The 17017-nt window shown below is 45.1% G+C and overlaps 2 protein-coding genes across 2 annotated transcripts in view; one reads left to right on the plus strand and one right to left on the minus strand.

Moving 5' to 3' along the window:
* Positions 1-1280: 1280 nt before the first annotated feature.
* On the minus strand, positions 1281-10917 carry LOC143958934 (DNA-directed RNA polymerase II subunit RPB11-a). Its single transcript, XM_077467922.1, has 4 exons — positions 10754-10917; positions 8261-8350; positions 3351-3525; positions 1281-1633 (listed from the first exon to the last, which is right to left on the minus strand). Exons 1-4 carry the CDS (start codon positions 10804-10806, stop codon positions 1598-1600), a joined length of 354 nt encoding a protein of 117 aa, XP_077324048.1. The 5' UTR covers positions 10807-10917; the 3' UTR covers positions 1281-1597.
* A 444-nt stretch (positions 10918-11361) lies between these two features.
* The window catches only part of LOC143958933 (gamma-taxilin-like), a 90169-nt gene continuing 84513 nt past the window's right edge, over positions 11362-17017 (plus strand). Inside the window, exon 1 of the mRNA XM_077467921.1 lies at positions 11362-11542. Coding sequence (XP_077324047.1) covers positions 11471-11542 — 72 coding nt within the window. The 5' untranslated portion in view covers positions 11362-11470. The remainder of the gene's footprint in view (positions 11543-17017) is intronic.

A 17017-nucleotide genomic window follows, 5' to 3' on the forward strand; every position in this document is an offset into this window, starting at 1 on the left:
AAATGAGAAGTACTCTTGTGAACTGATACTTGCAACATGCATGCCTGGTGTGGTAAAATGCACATTACTACAACATATCGGTATGATCTGTCCTGATGTCTCCCTCCAACTGTGACAGGTTCAGTCTCCATCCACCACCCCATCAACTACCCTCTCCCAAGTCCTGCAACAGTCCTCTTTGACCATTGTATGGCCACTGACAATACAACTCCTATGCATGCATACAGGCGCTGCATTATCCCTGGCACCTGGCTCTATTCTGGGCATGCAGTGTGCATCGGACAAGAAAAAAATACAAGGAGCATGGGATGAAGGCTTTTTTGGCAAAAGATACTAATTATTTTTCTTGCCCACAAATTAGCTTTATTGCCCATTTACACCTTTGCATTGAGATTGTGTAAAATATATATATAATTATTTTATAATAACACACACGTGTGTGCCAAAACACATCAGAAAGGATTTGGAGACATGCCATTATTTGTCTGTAGAAAGTCTCAGAGCCAAGATAAGCGGTCATTTTCAAATAGCCATCTCCCTTCTAGCTGCTGTTGGATCAGCTACAGTAGGTGGTAAGGGGCAAGTTAAACCTCATATCTAGACTTAGGAATCATTTCGCAACATGAGACAGTAATATGACTCATAGGAGGTAGAACAGAGAAAAATAAATAAAAATAAATTGAGGCTTTATTATATTTGTACAGGGTTTTAATGTCCAATTAAGAGTGCTGAAATGTTGATGATTGCCATATGGGAACAGTAAAAACATTTAAACCCACTGTCTTTGTGAAGGTTTCATAGTTTACTGTAGGCAAATAATCCTTCCAACAAGAGAAACGACTGGTGTGTAAGTGAATACGCTAATAACTGGATGTTTGAGGGCTCATTCACACTGTGCACCTTGAGACATGTTGCATGGACATATTAATTTCCTATAGATTCTCAACATGCATTTTTTTTGCACTGCAACACAGCTCATGGATTTATGTACTGAAGTGTGGCAAGGGTCAGGTGCATTCATTTCAGAAAGTTCATCTAATCGAGTCCACATTGTATAATCATATGCCACTAGCCAAAAGCAAAATGCTTTATTGTTAAGTCAACCCTGAAGTGGCAAGTCAGTTTTGGATGGTCACCACTGGCTTTTACCACTATTGTGTGTTCCCTTGTTACAATTCACCCTCTGTACATTGTGCCATATTAAAAAGTGTATTACATTAAGGCAGCCCACTGACATCCAATTTCCAACACACACAAAAGAAAAAAAAAACAAAGACAACTTGGTTGAAAGGTCTGCCTCTTACAGCCATTTTGAGCCAGATTTATTTCCACAAGACAAAGTATTTCTCACAGACTCCAAAAGTTCAAATAAAGGCATCTACCATAACGTGCAGTCCAGCTTTAGGACTAAAGGGCATACTTCCCAAATATTTAAACAAAAAAATGATGTTGCAAATAAGCAAACAGTATTTTATTTGTAAAAAAAAAAAAAAAAAAATTAAACAAATATGTCACTCAGATATATTCCCTGCAGAAAAGGGATATGTTTAAATCACAGCAGAGGACTTGAAGCCAATGCAGGGTTCAGTGTTTACGCTCATTCAATTCCTTCTTGTTTGTCTTTAATGGCAACCTGGAAAAGAAGTTTAAATAAAATCAAATGCATAAATTATCCCAATAAAAACTACTTGATCAGGGAAATAATTGACACATATTCATATGTTTTACATTAGATTATCTGTATCAGGAAGGACCTACACCGATCAGCCATAACTTTATGACCACCTACCTAATATTGCGTAGGTCCCCTTTTGTCTCCAAAACAGCCCTGATCCATTGAGGCATGGACAACACTAGGCCTCTGAAGGTATACTGTGATATCTGGCACAGAGCCATCAGTTGAAGATCCTTTAAAGCTGGATTCACATCTTTGCATTTTTAGTGCTTTTTGCATATTTGCACTACAGAATGTGTACTATAGGAAACCATGTTAAATGGGCTGTAGTACAAATCTGTAAAATGCAAAAAGCACTAAAAACGCATAGGTGTGAATCCAGTCCTGTAAGTTGCAAGTTGGAGTCTCTGTGGATCAGTTTTGTTTTCCATTTGGAGGCCAAGTCAACAACTCATTGTTGTGTTCCTTAAACCAGTCGAACCATTTTTGCAGCGTGGCAGGGCAAGCTGTCCTGTGGAAGAGGCCACTGCCATCAGGGAATACCAAATCCATGAAGGGGTGTACTTGGTCAGGAAGAATGTTTGGATAGATGGTTAATGGCACAACAACATCCACATGAATGGCAGAACCCAAGGTTTCTAAACAGCAGAACATTGCCTCCATCCCCCAGGTAAATGATGCACATGCACCTGTCTACCTATATGATGTAAAAAGAAAATGGCATTCATACTAGGCTTCTTTCATTGTGCCTCTGGTCCAGCTCTGGGGCTCATGTGCCCATTGTAGATGCTTTTGGCTATGGATATAGGTCAATATGGGCACCCTGACAGGTCTGCAGTCCCATACACAACAAACTAGCATGCCCATTTTTCATGCTTTAAAAACACATCGTCAGAGACCACATGTTTACTTGCTGCCTAATGTACCCTACTGACTTTCGGATGCCACTGTAACAAGATAATCAATCACTTAACTTCTCAGTGGTCAAAGTTATGGCTGATCAGTGTATTCACACATTTAGTCTTTAAAGCAGAGCTCCAAAATCTACGTTACAATGCTCCCTGGTCCCAAGCTCAGTCCATACACTTTTTTTGTTTTGCTTTAATTGTAAAATAGCTAATTGGATGTAAACAAACAAAACAAAAATTGTAAAATAAGGATGATGTCACTAGTACCATCCAAAATGTTTGCTACAGCCAAGCACAGGGAAAAGTGTCCTATGTGGCACTGTATAACTACATATCCCATCAACCTTTGGGATTATAGTCATGTTCTTTGTGTAGTGACAAGGGAGTCCTTTTATCTGTCACTGTCAGGACAGGTAACGAAAAAGGATCTGCAGTAAGGGGATGTTCACTCCAGCCTACATGTTAAACTGGGTTGTTTTAGCATGCATCTGGTGTTCACTGTGCTGCACTGGTAGGGGCAGTGCCTTGCAGTGTTACACTAGACACTGTTTACCTTTTATTTATTTTTTTAAAATTTTATGTCACAAAATTAAATTTCCTTCATCTCTCTGTGGTGCAGTGGAATATGCTGACGTGAGGTGTGGAAAGAAAAATGCAACGGGGGTCATATCTAACAAACAAGGGGTCGAGTGACAGTAATGGCTTGGTAAAAGGGTATCTTTTCAAATACAAAAAACATTCAAAAGCACAGCAAATGATGCACTTACCCTAAATCTTTCCTCCAAAAGAGACAGTTCACTTATCAAGTCTGTGATAGCATTGGTAAAAGCCTCTTGAGGGCTGTATTCAGGTGTGGTTTGAACTCGAATAACAATTTTATGTTCCAGGGGATGAGGTACCTTGTACCCTGCAAATAGTACCTGGGGATCTTTTAACAGCTGTCTGTGAGAAAATAAATAAATGTATAGTTTAGTAAATATCAACACCATAAAGATTTATGTAGAGGGAACTTGGTTTAGAAAACAAACAAAAAATAAAAATAAAAATTTAAAAACACTGGTAAAATTTATTTGTGAACAATTGAATTGCTATACAGGAAACCTTTTCACTGTGCTAATGGAGAAACAAAGCATACATTAGGTTCCCCTTTAAGAGATAAGTTAACCTTTTAAAGAAGAAAAAAATAAATGCACAATTTTTGCAGGTAAAAAATGTGCAATTATGATTATGTTGTCTTTATATTTTTTGGAGCCAGTAAAGCATTGCAATCATGAGTAGCAGATTGTGGGTGCAGTGTCAGGCTCCTCTGTGTAGCGATCTGCCCCGTACCTCCAATATGGGCAATCAGTTTCCGATTCCGAATGTCACAAAGATCAATGAGCTACTTAGATCACTCATCACGACCCTGGTAGTACTTTGATAACTTCAAGCCGTCAGCCCCACAGGGGGATGTAGAGCATGTTACACCCTAAATATGGGTGTAACGTGTTCACAAAAGGTTAACTTATTCTTAATAAGTTTTATAGCCCAAATGCAACCAAGTAATGCAATATCTCACTAGAACCTTGTGTAGAACTGCTAGACGATGCTGGGACTGTAACATCATAATGGGCAGGGACATCATCCGGCGATATCCCTATATAAGTCGCCGCACGCCGCGTGCCTGTCATTGTGACCGGAGACAGCGACGAGACAACAACTCAAGGAGAGAAGAGAAGAACAGAAAGCCAGAAGACAGCGGCGACAGAAGACCAGGCCACCGCTTCTAAAAGAGCTAGAAGAAGGCACGGTGGCCCGGCAAGAAGAACCGAAGAGGGGGACAAGACTCCCGAAGTCGGAAGAAGAGGGCAGCGAAGAAGAAAACCGGGCTCCTCCGCTAGTAAAAGAGCTAGCAGAAGATAGTGGAGGAGTCAGGCGAGAAGACCCCCGAAGACAGAAGAAGACCCCCGGAGCTGTGCAATAAACTATTTTAACCCTTGTGTGTTGTGTTGTTTTTTTTTACATTTTTTTTCACAGGTGAATGGGTAGGGGTACATTGTACCTCATACTCTTTAACATAGGGTGGGGGGCTGGTATCTGGGGGCCCCCGAATTCCGATAAGCCCCCTGCCCGCAGACCCCGAAACCAACGGCCAGGGTTGTCGGGAAGAGGCCCTTGTCCTCATCAACATGGGGACAAGGTGCTTTGGGGTGGGGTGGCCTGGTACGGCTCGGGCGGGGGGGGCTCGCTCGTCCCCACCCCCTTTCCTGGCCGGCCGGGTAGCGTGCTCGGATAAGGGTCTGATATGGACTTGGGGGGGACCCCCACGCCGTTTTTTGCGGCATAGGGATTCCCCTCTAAGTCCATACCAGGTGGCTGGGCCAGCGACGCTTCCTTCACTGGTCCCGGCTACCTGGAGCCGCGCTCAAAAATGAGCGCACTGTTCTCTGGGCGGGAAAAGTCCATTCTTCCGTGTGTGTGTGGGCAAGTCCGTTCATTTCAAAACTACGGCGGATAGTCCGGCGGACTATACGGCAGACCTAGTCTGCTGAAAAAGTCCCGTGCGTGGGCAGGTCCGCTCGTTCGGACAGTCCAGCGGTTTGTCCGCCAGATAGTCTGATCGCGTGTACGTGGCATAAGTCTCCCCTGTTTCCATGCATATGGCGAGTCCCATCGTGCCTCTGCCCTTGGGAGTCATGCTTGTAACTGTCAGTTTTGCAACAGCTGGAGGGGCTGCAGTTTGACACCTGTGGAAGGCAACACTTTTTTTTTTTTAGTTTTGGATAGAGTGGAGATGGATTTGAATACCTGTCCGTTTGTGTCTGTCTGTGCCCCAGTTAGGAAGATTCACCCTCTCTTTTTGTCCTGTTTATCATTAAAAGTGAAAGTAAAAGAAAATGCCAACTTTTGGGTTGTCCCCAGAAAAGTAATAGGGGAAACACTAGTTCTGGTGATCTGGGGGTCCCCAAAGAATTCTCTTAACCACTTGGGATCCGCGCTATTGCCGAATGACGGCATTAGCGCGGACCTAGATTGCCGGGACTACGTCTATTGACGTCGTCCCGGTTACGAGCGGCCTGCGCGCCCCCTGAGGGGCGCGCGCGGCGCGCTCTGTGATCGGCGAGTCCGTGAGACTCGCCTGATCACCGATCCGTGTAAGGGGTCGATCCCGACCCCTTATCACGTGATCAGCTGTCAGCCAATGACAGCTGATCATGTGATAAAACGGAGCCGGTAATCGGCTAGTATTCCTCCTCGCGCTAACAGCGCGAGGAGAAAAAAAAAAAGCCGATCGCCGGCGGCCGTGTTCGGGACATCAGTCCCGATCACGGCCAACAATTCAAGCGGACACCTGCCCCCTGCCAGTGCCCACCTGCCACCCGCAGTGCCATCCTGAAATAAAGTAAGTGCCCCCCTGTCAGTGCCACCCAGCAGTGCCCATAGTGCCCACAGTGCCACCCAGCAGTGCCCACAGTGCCACCCAGCAGTGCCACCCACAGTGCCACCCAAAATCTGCCTCAAAGGTGCTGTACCCCAGTGCCGCCCATCAGTGCCCAGCAGTGCCGCCCATCAGTGCCCAGCAGTGCCACCTATCAGAGCCACCTATCAGTGCCACCTATCAGTGCCCATCAGTCCCATCTATCTGTGGTACCTATCAGTGCCCATCCGTGCCACCCATCCGTGCCACTTATCCGTGCCACCCATCCGTGCCATCTTATCTGTGCCCATCTTTGCCCATCAGTGCCGCCTTATCTGTGCCCATCGGTGCCGCCTTATCTGTGCCTATTAGTGCCGCCTTAACTATGCCTATCAGTGCCCACCAGTGCAGCCTATCAGTGCCCACCAATGCAGCCCATCAGTGCCCACCAATGCAGCCCATCAGTGCCCACCAATGCAGCCCATCAGTGCCCACCAATGCAGCCCATCAGTGCCCACCAATGCAGCCCATCAGTGCCCACCAATGCAGCCCATCAGTGCCCACCAATGCAGCCCATCAGTGCCCACCAATGCAGCCCATCAGTGCCCACCAATGCAGCCTATCAGTGCCGCCTAATCAGCGCACTTCAATGAAGGAGAAAAATGACCCGTTTGCAAAATTTTATAACAAACTATTAAAACATGATTTTTTTTTTTTTTGCATCTTTTTTTGTTTGTTTAGCAAAAAATAAAACTCCGAGCTGTAACTAAATACCACCAAAAGAAAGCTCTATTTGTGGGAAAAAAATGATAAAAATTTCATTTGGGTACAGTGTTGTATGACCGCGCAATTGTCACTCAAAGTGCATCAGCGCTGAAAGCTGAAAATTGGTCTGGGACTGAGGGGGGTTTAAGTGCCCAGTAAGCAAGTGGTTAATGTGCAGGGATTTCTTCTCATTTCCTGTTTGGCTTATAGTACAGGAAGTGAAGAGAAATCTCCACAAGGGGACACATAGCAAAAAAATAAAAATTATCTGACAGGGGTTAAAACCTTCCATTACTCTATCCTAAATGAAAAAATAAAAAATAAATAAAATAAATGCATTTTGCCTGTAGTTCTACTCTATAAAAATAAAAAATTATCCACCCAAAATTCTCTATGTTTACATGTTCAGAGCTGCCAGATTTTCACTTCATAAGTCAGTCTGATCAGGAAGATGATACAGAGTGGCCACTGCCTGCCTCGGATGCTGGTTTATCACATGTTTGAATGACCATTATCATTTTTGGTCCAAGCCATCTGGTAAGAGACATGCTAAATGGTGGTGTCTGGGGGTGAATCTTGTCAATCAACTTTATTTGCACCTTTTTTGTATTTTATGGACACATTTGCTGGTCCTATTATCTAATGAACTTTGTTCACATTATCACATAAATTTTGTATGTTTCTGAAATTTTTTACCATGTACGCGCATATTTGGTTTATTTTATTTATCAGCATAGTTCCTAGATAGGCACTTTGCTTAGTTTCACTGGAGATATCTACTCTAGTTTGTATGCGATTATATCACTTGGATGATTTATGGATTACTTGTTCTTTGTACATTGCACTTTTAAGTTTTTAGCGCTGCTTTTCATTTGAATTTTTAATTAAAAATTGGCCCAAATGTGCATTTAGAGAGCAGGTTACTGGCATAATTTATACAGGTGCGTATAGGCATACATTTATTCCAGTGGCGAATATAATACATTTATGTGCATACACTTATAAACATGTGTAACTACACAACAAAATGGGCATTTTTTTTCCCTGGATAATTCTACCAGCTTCAGCTCGGGGAGCAAGTGGGGGTGGGGGGTACGCGTGCAGCGCCCTAGTGGCCACAGGGCGAAGCGACGTTTCACATCGTCGCTTCACCCAGCTATGCCATTCCACTGCAGTACAACTGCGGTGGCTGGTCGGCATGTGGTTAATGTACTCCTGTCCCGAGGGCAACTATACATTTTTTTTTTTTTATATGCCGAGTCTGTTCTAGTGAACACCAGCTCTCTAGGATAAAAGTAGGGTGTACCACTCCAGCAGTATCAAAGACAATAAAAACCTGACAGGGGTTACAACATTTCTACACATTACCCACGACTGAAAATAGTTTTAGGCTTTAGGTACACATCAAGATAAGCCTTTGTATTCACTGCACTGAGCAGAGCTACATACCAATGTGATTCAGGGCTTCTGTGAGAGTATCTTGAGAAACAGGTCTTACTACATATATTGACTTACGATTTAATGATATTTCCAATGGTATGATCTTCCTTGTTTATAGTGAACAGGCAGGCATTGGGTACCTTTGTGTCCTTGGTGATTGTTATTCTATGAAGAGAAGAAAAAAAAAAAGACATATATATGGTCTATTCAAACACACCAAGCCAAATGGTTGACAGTTCTAGGTCCTGTAGGAGCTTACTGTTGGCTGCTGCCCCCTTCACCCACCCATACACAACTAATGGGCCATAAATATGCTGGACTGCCACACTTGACAACAGCAATGTGCAGGAGACATAAAAGGGCAAACAAGCATCTGTGCTATTAGGATGTGGCAAATCTCTGTCAAAAAACAAAACACAAAACAAACAAAAAAAAAAAAAGGGTTCAGTCATAACAGTCACGTCTAGAACCCATGTAAGGCAATTGTAGCTGAATTAATTGCACTTCCAGCAAAACAGTTGAGTACTGTCCATGATTCTTTATGTGCATTAACAGTTACAGTTTTAAGAGCCTGTTATACTTTTTTTTTGTGGTTATGAGACTTTATAAAAGTTTTTTTTTTTCTTCTTTAAAATAATAAGCACCCATCTCCTGGACACCATGTTGGGCATAAGGACCTATTCAGTTTACGGTCAGGCCAGCTTGGCACCTCCGCTCTGATCCTCCACGCTCACTGGAGCGCTGAGCTGTGCAGGGGCGTGGAGCGGCTGTCTCAGTGGCTTGCTGAGACTGCAATCAATTAAGGCACCTGGCGGATCCAGACATGGGATGACGCGCTGACTCAACTGATTACAGTGACATCAGTGGAAAGCAGAACTTCAGACCGATCTCCGCTGAAAACAAGTCACAGGAGTGCAAAACGAATTGCACTCCTGTGACCCATAGGAGAAGCCCAGATTAAAAAGCTCAGGCTGGACTTCTCCTTTAAAGTAACACAGCAAAAAAAATAAAAATGGCCTGGTCATTAAGGGGTGAAATCTCTGGGAGCTGAAGTAGTTAAATAAAAGGATTGTAAGTGTCTGAATTTGGTATCAAGCTGTTCCATTCCCTGTAGAGCAGAACTCAGACTGGGGTAGGCAGAGGCGGCACAAGAAGCCAATCAGTAGTGGCTAGTAGGGTTGCACCAACACAGTTAATTTTATTTTTTATCAGTGAGTACCAATACTTTGCAGTGCAATTTGTGCCAAAACAAAAAAAGTTGGCGCAAATCGCACTGCAAAGAAGTGTGTGTGTTGCAAACAGACCACAAGCCCATTGCAGAGAGATGGCACCGCGCCCCACCAAGCCTGGCAAAGTGAACAGACGCCCCCAGCCCTGCAGCCCCCAGAGACAAGCCCAATGGATGCCAAGTCGATGGACGGAGCCGGAAGCGGCTGGCGCACCTGGAAATCACAGCTTGTCACCGCTGGCTGGGGGAAAGTGGGTGGAAGTGCTCCACTATGGAGACAATGCTGTGTAGGCAACCAACGAGGGAGAGCCAAATGATCTGAGAAACCCCAGGAGCCCCCTAGCCAGAAGTCGCCGTCCACCCCACCAGAGCCAACCACGGAACTCGCAAGCCAAAGCGTTCCACCGGCACATACCACCTCCACGCAAGGGGCCGCGAGCTACCCAGCCAATGTCACCAGTCTGTTCAGTCCTCAGCACCACAAAGTATCAGAAGTAACCGGGTGAGTACCGATACTCGCTCAAATGCATGGTATTGGTGGATCCCTCGTGGCTAGGGTACTCATGTGCCAACAAGGGCCATGCTGTTAGGAGAAGTGAGCAGAGTGAGAAAGAGCACAGGCAGGAGGAGAGTCAAGCCCCGTGTTAAGCCTAATACACACTTTTTTTTTTCCTTGGTTCAACCCAGTGGGTTGCACTAAAAAAAAGACTAAGAGCTTGGGAGGAGTCACTGTACTAACAATTCGATGTTAGTACAGTGATCTCCCCTGCTGTTCTATTGTGTTCTGACAAGGGGATGGCTTACCCGTCAGAACACTCTGGTCAGCGCTCACAGCCATTGGCTAAGATTGCTGATCAGGAGCAGTTGGCAGACCTTTTTCAGTCATGATCCCTTGACAGAAGTCAGCTCTTTTCTACTGAGCTGTAAAATGCTTTTGCGACATTCGGACCGTGTGTACGGGACTAGATTTCAGCAGAGACAAATCAGGTCTTCTACCCTGCCAACCAGCCCCATGCTGTGTGCAGAGATAAAAGTACCAGGACAAGAATACATACAGGGGGTCTCCAAACTAGTTGTTCAGGAACTACAATTCCCATGATGCCTAGTCGCGTCTGTGCTTGTTAGAGTTTTACAATGCTTCATAGGACGTGTAGTTCCGCAACAGCTGGAGTATTTTGGAGATTCCCCCCGATTGAAAACTGTATAGATAAGACCCGATGCCAGAGCTGCTGTGTTTGGTGAATGAATGCCTTGGAGAGGCTGTGTATTATAATAGAGAATACAGTAAGCTGTGGTTTCCCTGAGTGTGAAGTCTCTCCAGTCATTGCCATCACACTCACTTCTTTTCACCCTCAAACAACAGGAACGATTCAAAAGCCGGCGGCGCGTTCATCTTGTCAGAAAAGCTTTTCTTCTCCTCCTCTCGTACACGTTATTCAGCAGCTCTGTGTGAAACGTGATGACGTCGCCGTGAATACGTCACCGTGCGTCCTACCTCACTTCCTCATCTCATGTCGCGCTCTCGCTCGCCTTCCGTCTTCAGTAACTCCTACTGTCATTCTGCCTAGCGGCCATTTTCCAGAAGACAAATAGGAAATGGTCCTCTTTAGGAACGGTCGAAGTTATTTAGGCTCACCTTAGAAAATCTTGTGTAGAATCGTGTCTCCAGCCTCCGTTTTAAGTTTTGTGTGAGAATAGTTTTCTTCTGAAATTACCCCCTCACGACTTTGTAGTCATTACATGTTTCTACGTACTTTGAGGTAATTACCTTCGCCGTGTTTAGTATGCGTAAAAGGACCTCGAGGGCTGTTTAATAATCTGTTTACACGTATAGAAATATCCTACGAATATGAACATCGCGTGTTTCCCTTCTCAAAGATGGCCGCAGATGCACTCTTTCCATACGCCGCTGCCTGTCACGTGGCCATGGGCTGCAGCGTTGTGCAATGTTGCCCTTCGCCTGATTGGTCGGCGGCGTGCGGGGTTGTAGGGTTGAGCGCTGCGCAGGGGATTTCGCTGGTGCTGAGACCGCGGCACTTCTAGCACTGCGTCATATTATGTCGTCTCAAGTGGAAACGGCGGCTGCTGTGGATCCGCAGGAGTCCGGGAAGTTGGACGGCTGTGGGCAGGTAATAAGAGGAAGCCGGGCACACTGCTTGGCTGTATATGTGCGGTGCCCTCGGGGGGTACACGAGGGAGGGGAGCTCACACACCACCTGTCACATTTGGCCGTATGGCCGCCAAAGTCACTGTGTACTCCGCAACGTGTTTACTAGTCAGGAGGGGACGCGGCGAAACTTGGCTAATCACTGACTACTATTCCTTCCCGACTTTACCAGTCCTTCCCCACACCGAGTTCTGATTGGTTCTTCCGGGACTCCCTGCCATAACCCTGCCTGCTATGATCTCTAATCATGGGGGACATCTACTGCTACATACAGCCAGGGCGATCTTTGCTCTACACCACCTCCCATCACTTCCACTACATTGTCTGCACAGGGCTTATGCGTTTTTTTTTTTTTTACATTAATTGGTAAACCTAATTTAGACAAAACTTAGCTGACCGATCATTTTGAGAAAGTATAAGTCACACAGTGATTTAGGGTAGCAGTTGAATCTTAGATTCCTGGTGCGTTTCATGGGCCCAGTTCACTATGACAGGTGGCGCCCAAAGTGCACCCAGCAGCGGTCACTGCAGGTAATTGCTGGCTGTGCAAAGCTGGAAATAGCCGCGGTGTTTTCGTCACATATGGCGACCCATCACATTTGGCTACCTGCTGTACGCCGCCATATGCCTTCCAACACTGGCGATCTGCACTTGCGCAGAATTTTCTGGCCGCACCCCTGAGCCCCAGCATCCGAGTGGACTTAGTTAGATTATAATTATGCCAAGCGAGGCCGTACCTGAAGTGTGGCGAGTGACCCTGTGGCAAAGTTGTCTTACAACAGTGGTGGAATGCATATGGCGTCGCGCATGCGCATTCCAGCAGGTAGCAAAATGTGATGGGTAGCTGAATGTGATGTGACGGTGCCCCCCCCCCCCCAGCGACCTGTCATAGTAAATGTGGACCTAGTTTTGACAAGTACCTGCACCCACTTCCGCACAGGCTGCCTAGGCGATCCAAGCGGAAGTTCTCATCTCCCTCTCTGCAATCTTCTGAGACACGTCACAAGTCCCAGGAGATTGGCCTGGCCAATGGGGAGGCAGTGCGCACCCGACTGTGAAGCTGCAAGCTGTCACCGCCAGGTGCCCACACTAGCAATGCCGACACAGGAGAGAGATGAAACAGAGAGCCGTGGGTTAAGGGCAGCCGCATCGCTGGATCGTGGGACAGGTGAGTGTGTGTTTAAGTCAGCAGCTACAGCTTTTTTTTTAATTTTATTTTTTGGTAGCTGCTGACATTTGAAAAGCACAAAAACATCTAACTCCACTTGAAACTATGCTCAATTGGTAGTAAGGGGCCCAAAGTGTGCCTAGAAAATATCCCCCACACCATTACACCATCGCCAGCTTGAACCGTTGATGCAAGGCAGGATGGATCCATGCTTTCATGTTGTTTATGGCAAATTCTGACCCTACCAACTGAATGTTACAGCTGAAATGGAGACTCATCAGAGCAGGCAACGATTTCCAATTTTGGTGAGCCTGTGTGAATTGTAGCCTCAGTTTTCTGTTCCTAGCTGACAGGAGTGGCTTCTGGTGTGGTCTTCTGCTGCTGTAGCCCATCTGCTTCAAAGTTTTATGTGATATGCATGTGGAGATGGTATTCTGCATACCTTGGTTGTAAGGAGTGGTTATTTGAGTTACTGTTGCCTTTCTATCATCTCTAAAAACAGTCTGACCATTCTCCTCTGACATGAACAAGGCATTTTCCTCCACACAACTGCCGATCACTGGATATTTTCTCTCTTCTTTTTTTTTTTGAACCGTTCTCTGTAAACCCTAGAGATGGTTGTATGTGAAAATCCTAGTAGATCAGCAGTTTTTGAAATATTTAGACCAGCCCGTCTGACGCCAACAGCAATTCAATGTATAAAGTCACTTAGATCCCCTTTCTTCCCCATTCTGATGCTCGGTTTGAACTTCAGCAAGTTGTCTTCACGTCTAGATGCCTAAATGCACTGAGTTGCTGCCATGTGATTGGCTGATTAGCAATTTGTGTTACCAAGCAAATGAACAGGTGTACCTTATAAAGTAGCCTGTGAGTGTATTGCCGTGTTCACGTGATCTGAATTTCTGACAACAAATGTTGGATGTGAGCTTGTTGTCGGAAATTCTGACCGTGTGTATGCTCCATCGGACATTTGCTGTCGAAATTTTCCACCAACAAATGTTTGGGAGCTGGTTCTCAAATTTTCCGACAACAAAACTTATTTTAAATTCTAATTGTGTGTACACAATTCCAACACACACAATTCCACGCATGTTTGGAATCGAGCAGAAGAGCTGCACTGGCTATTAAACTAAATTTTTTCGCGGCTCGTCATAAGTGTTGTTTGTCACCGCGTTCTTGCCGTTTGGAATTTCTGACATTTGTGTGACTGTGTATGCAAGACAAGTTTGAGCCAACATCTGTAGGAAAAAAAATCCACGGGTTGGTTTTCAGAATGTCCGGTCGTCTATATGCAGGGGAATTTGAACTGACAGAAGTCCATTTACATCCAATTATATCTAAGACTAATGTAGACGCAAAAAGTCCTGGAAGTTGCACATCTCTGCAAAACCCCTTAGGCTTCATGTACACGGGACGTTTGTACAACCTTTCCTGAACAATTTAAAGCGGTTCTTCACCCTAAAGGGGAAGTTCCGCTAATCTGATCCCTCCCCCCCTCCGGTGCCACAATCGGCACCTTTCAGGGGGGGAGGGTGGGTGCAGTTACCTGGATAATCCAGGTAGCTGCACCCACTTCCGGCCAGAACGCCGCAGACCCCCGCAGATGCTCCCCCCCCCCCCCCCCCCCCCGTTGTGTTCTGGGAAACACAGTTCCCAGAGACACAGTGGGGGACCATAAGAGACGCGCAGCGCGACTCGCGCATGCGCAGTAGGGAACCGGGCAGTGAAGCCGTCATGCTTCACTTCCCGATTCCCTGACAGAGGATGGCGGCGGTGGCAGCAGCGAGACGAGTGATCGCTCATCATCTGCTGCCGACATCGCTGGAACCTGGGACAGGTAAGTGTGATTTTTATTAAAAGTCAGCAGCTGCAATATTAGTAGCTGCTGGCTTTTAATTTTTTTTTTTTAGGTGCAGCTCCTCTTTAACTTGACAGATAGTAACCAACATTTAAATTTGCTGTGTTTACATCCCGCATTTGCGTTAGTTTAAAAAAAAAAATGTTTTTTTCCAAATAGTCATAAATAGAAAAACGCTTGTAACCGAAACGTGGCTAAGCGCGAGTTACTGTGTTTAGATGCGTTTAGTGCTTGAAATGCCTGTAAACGCCGGTTCTGAACGCATTTTTTTATTTTTTAATTTTTTTGCTTTTCAAAGCATATACTGCATGGCCTCATGTACACTGCTGCTGGTAAACAGATGTTTAGGAGCAATGGGGCATTTTTTTCAACTGCCCTTGAACTCTGCTCTGTTATCTTGTCAGTACATGTACACAGGGTCGTTTTATATTAGTTTGTAGGCAGTTGACCTCCCTGGCGGTATGATTCAGTCTGGAATTAGGTGCTGAAAGCGGTACAATTATTTTGCATGTAAATCTGGCGTTTTATATTGTAGTCCTGTAATTCTTAGGAATAACTCTCTTAAATCTCTTCAAACCAGAGTCTAGCAGACATCCCGGGTATGATAAAGTTTATAATAAATAATAATAAAAATTATTCAATAATGTAATCAAATCCTAAGACACTGAAAAAGGGACACTTTTTGGTTGCTATGGACAATCTCCAAATTCCAGGCAGAAAAAAACGTATTTATAATATAAAAGTGCATGCAGGGCACTGCACAGACCACTAGGGACAACGGGGGTGTGTAATTTTGTAATACAGTACTGTAATCTGTAAGATTACAGTTCTGTGTGTTTTGTGTACTTTTACTTTTTTGAATTTGCTGCCGTTCTCCACTCCCGTTCTCCACTCCCGTGTGCCGTTACATCGCAGGGAATGGAGATCGGCGGCATTCGGCACTGTGAATCGCGAGGAGGACAGCTCGATCACACAGCGCGGAGGACATCGCTGGATCCAGGGGACAAGGTGAGTAAGTCTCCCTGTGTCCTCCCTGTATCCAGCGATGCGATCCCGAGTCTGGCTACCGCTCCTGCTAGTAAATTCCCAACCCGAGCCAGACTCGGGATTACTGCTAGGGAGGTTAATCTTGGAGGCCTTTCTTGGAAAGTTCAGATGCCGAGTTTAGAGTAATTTCAAGCACCAAACGTTTTTAAACGCAGTAACTCGTGTTTAGCCGTGTTTTGTTTACAGACGTTTTTCATTTTTGGTTATTTTGAAAAAAAAATGTTTTATATTTTTTTTCAAATGCTTCTAAACGCATATGTGGCTAAACGCATAATGTAAACGCAGCAAAACGAACGTTTTAAATGTGGGTTACTATCTGTGAAGTTAAATCGTTCAGGAGAGGTTGTAAAAACGTCCCGTGTACATTAAGCCTTCGAGTACATGGTGGAGCCTTGAGCGGCACCTGACAATTTAATTTTAGATCTGAGCCTGTTTATGTCAACAGAAAATATTTGCTTCCTTTTCTGTTTTCAAAGACATTAAACTGATGTAAACAGCTGCTGTTCCTTAGGACTCATTTACACTTGCTTCAACTTTACCACACGTTAAAGCACCTACTCCTTTAACATGCTTTTTTATGCTTATTTGAAGCTTTAATGATGCTTAGCAAATGCCATGTGTGTGTTAGAACCCCAGCTCATTAGTACCCCTATACAGCTGATGCCCCGCTCAGTAGTAACCCCCAGCTCTGCTGATGCCCCATCCAGTAGTAGCCCCCAGCTCTGCTTATTTTCTGGCTTTCTGATCCTCCTCTCTCGCTGGTCCCCACTCAGCTTTCCCTATATTGTTCCCACGCTTCACAATACATGTGACATTGCTATTTTCTCCTGCTCTGGTCCCCCAACACTGCTGATCCTCTGCCGCTCGGTCCTCTCTCTCTCCGATCCCTTCTCAACTTCTGCTATAGCATTCCACATCTGCTAGACCAGTCCGGACCCCGCTCAAATACCTGCTGCTGCACACCAGATGTGACACCTGCAACAGCCCCTTCCAGAATATATACACATGAACCAGAAGTGATTGCGGATGACGTTTTTTTTTTTTTTTTTTTTTGGTTTCCCATTGCATCCTGGGATATCTCGTACCTGCAATACGTTCAAAGCAAGGCTAAAAAAAAGTCTCTCAAAAGCTGCAGATGCTCTAAGCAAGCTTAGTCATGGACATCTATGGAGGCTTTGAAGCACCAAGAAAGCGACGTGGGGTATACATTTTTGAAGCAAAACAATCGCATGTAAACAGGAATGTAAGCTTACCATTTTATTTAATGCCGGGAGCTTTGATTGGCATTCGGCGTGCTTTTAAAGAGTGTCCAATGCCACATTTTGAAGCATGTTTAAACACGCCTTTAGAGGGCCAGTTCCCAC

This window comes from Lithobates pipiens, unplaced genomic scaffold, assembly GCF_037356315.1.
Source record: "Lithobates pipiens isolate NorthernLeopardFrog02 unplaced genomic scaffold, aLitPip1_a1.2 Scaffold_65, whole genome shotgun sequence".
NCBI classification, from domain to species: Eukaryota; Metazoa; Chordata; class Amphibia; order Anura; family Ranidae; genus Lithobates; species Lithobates pipiens.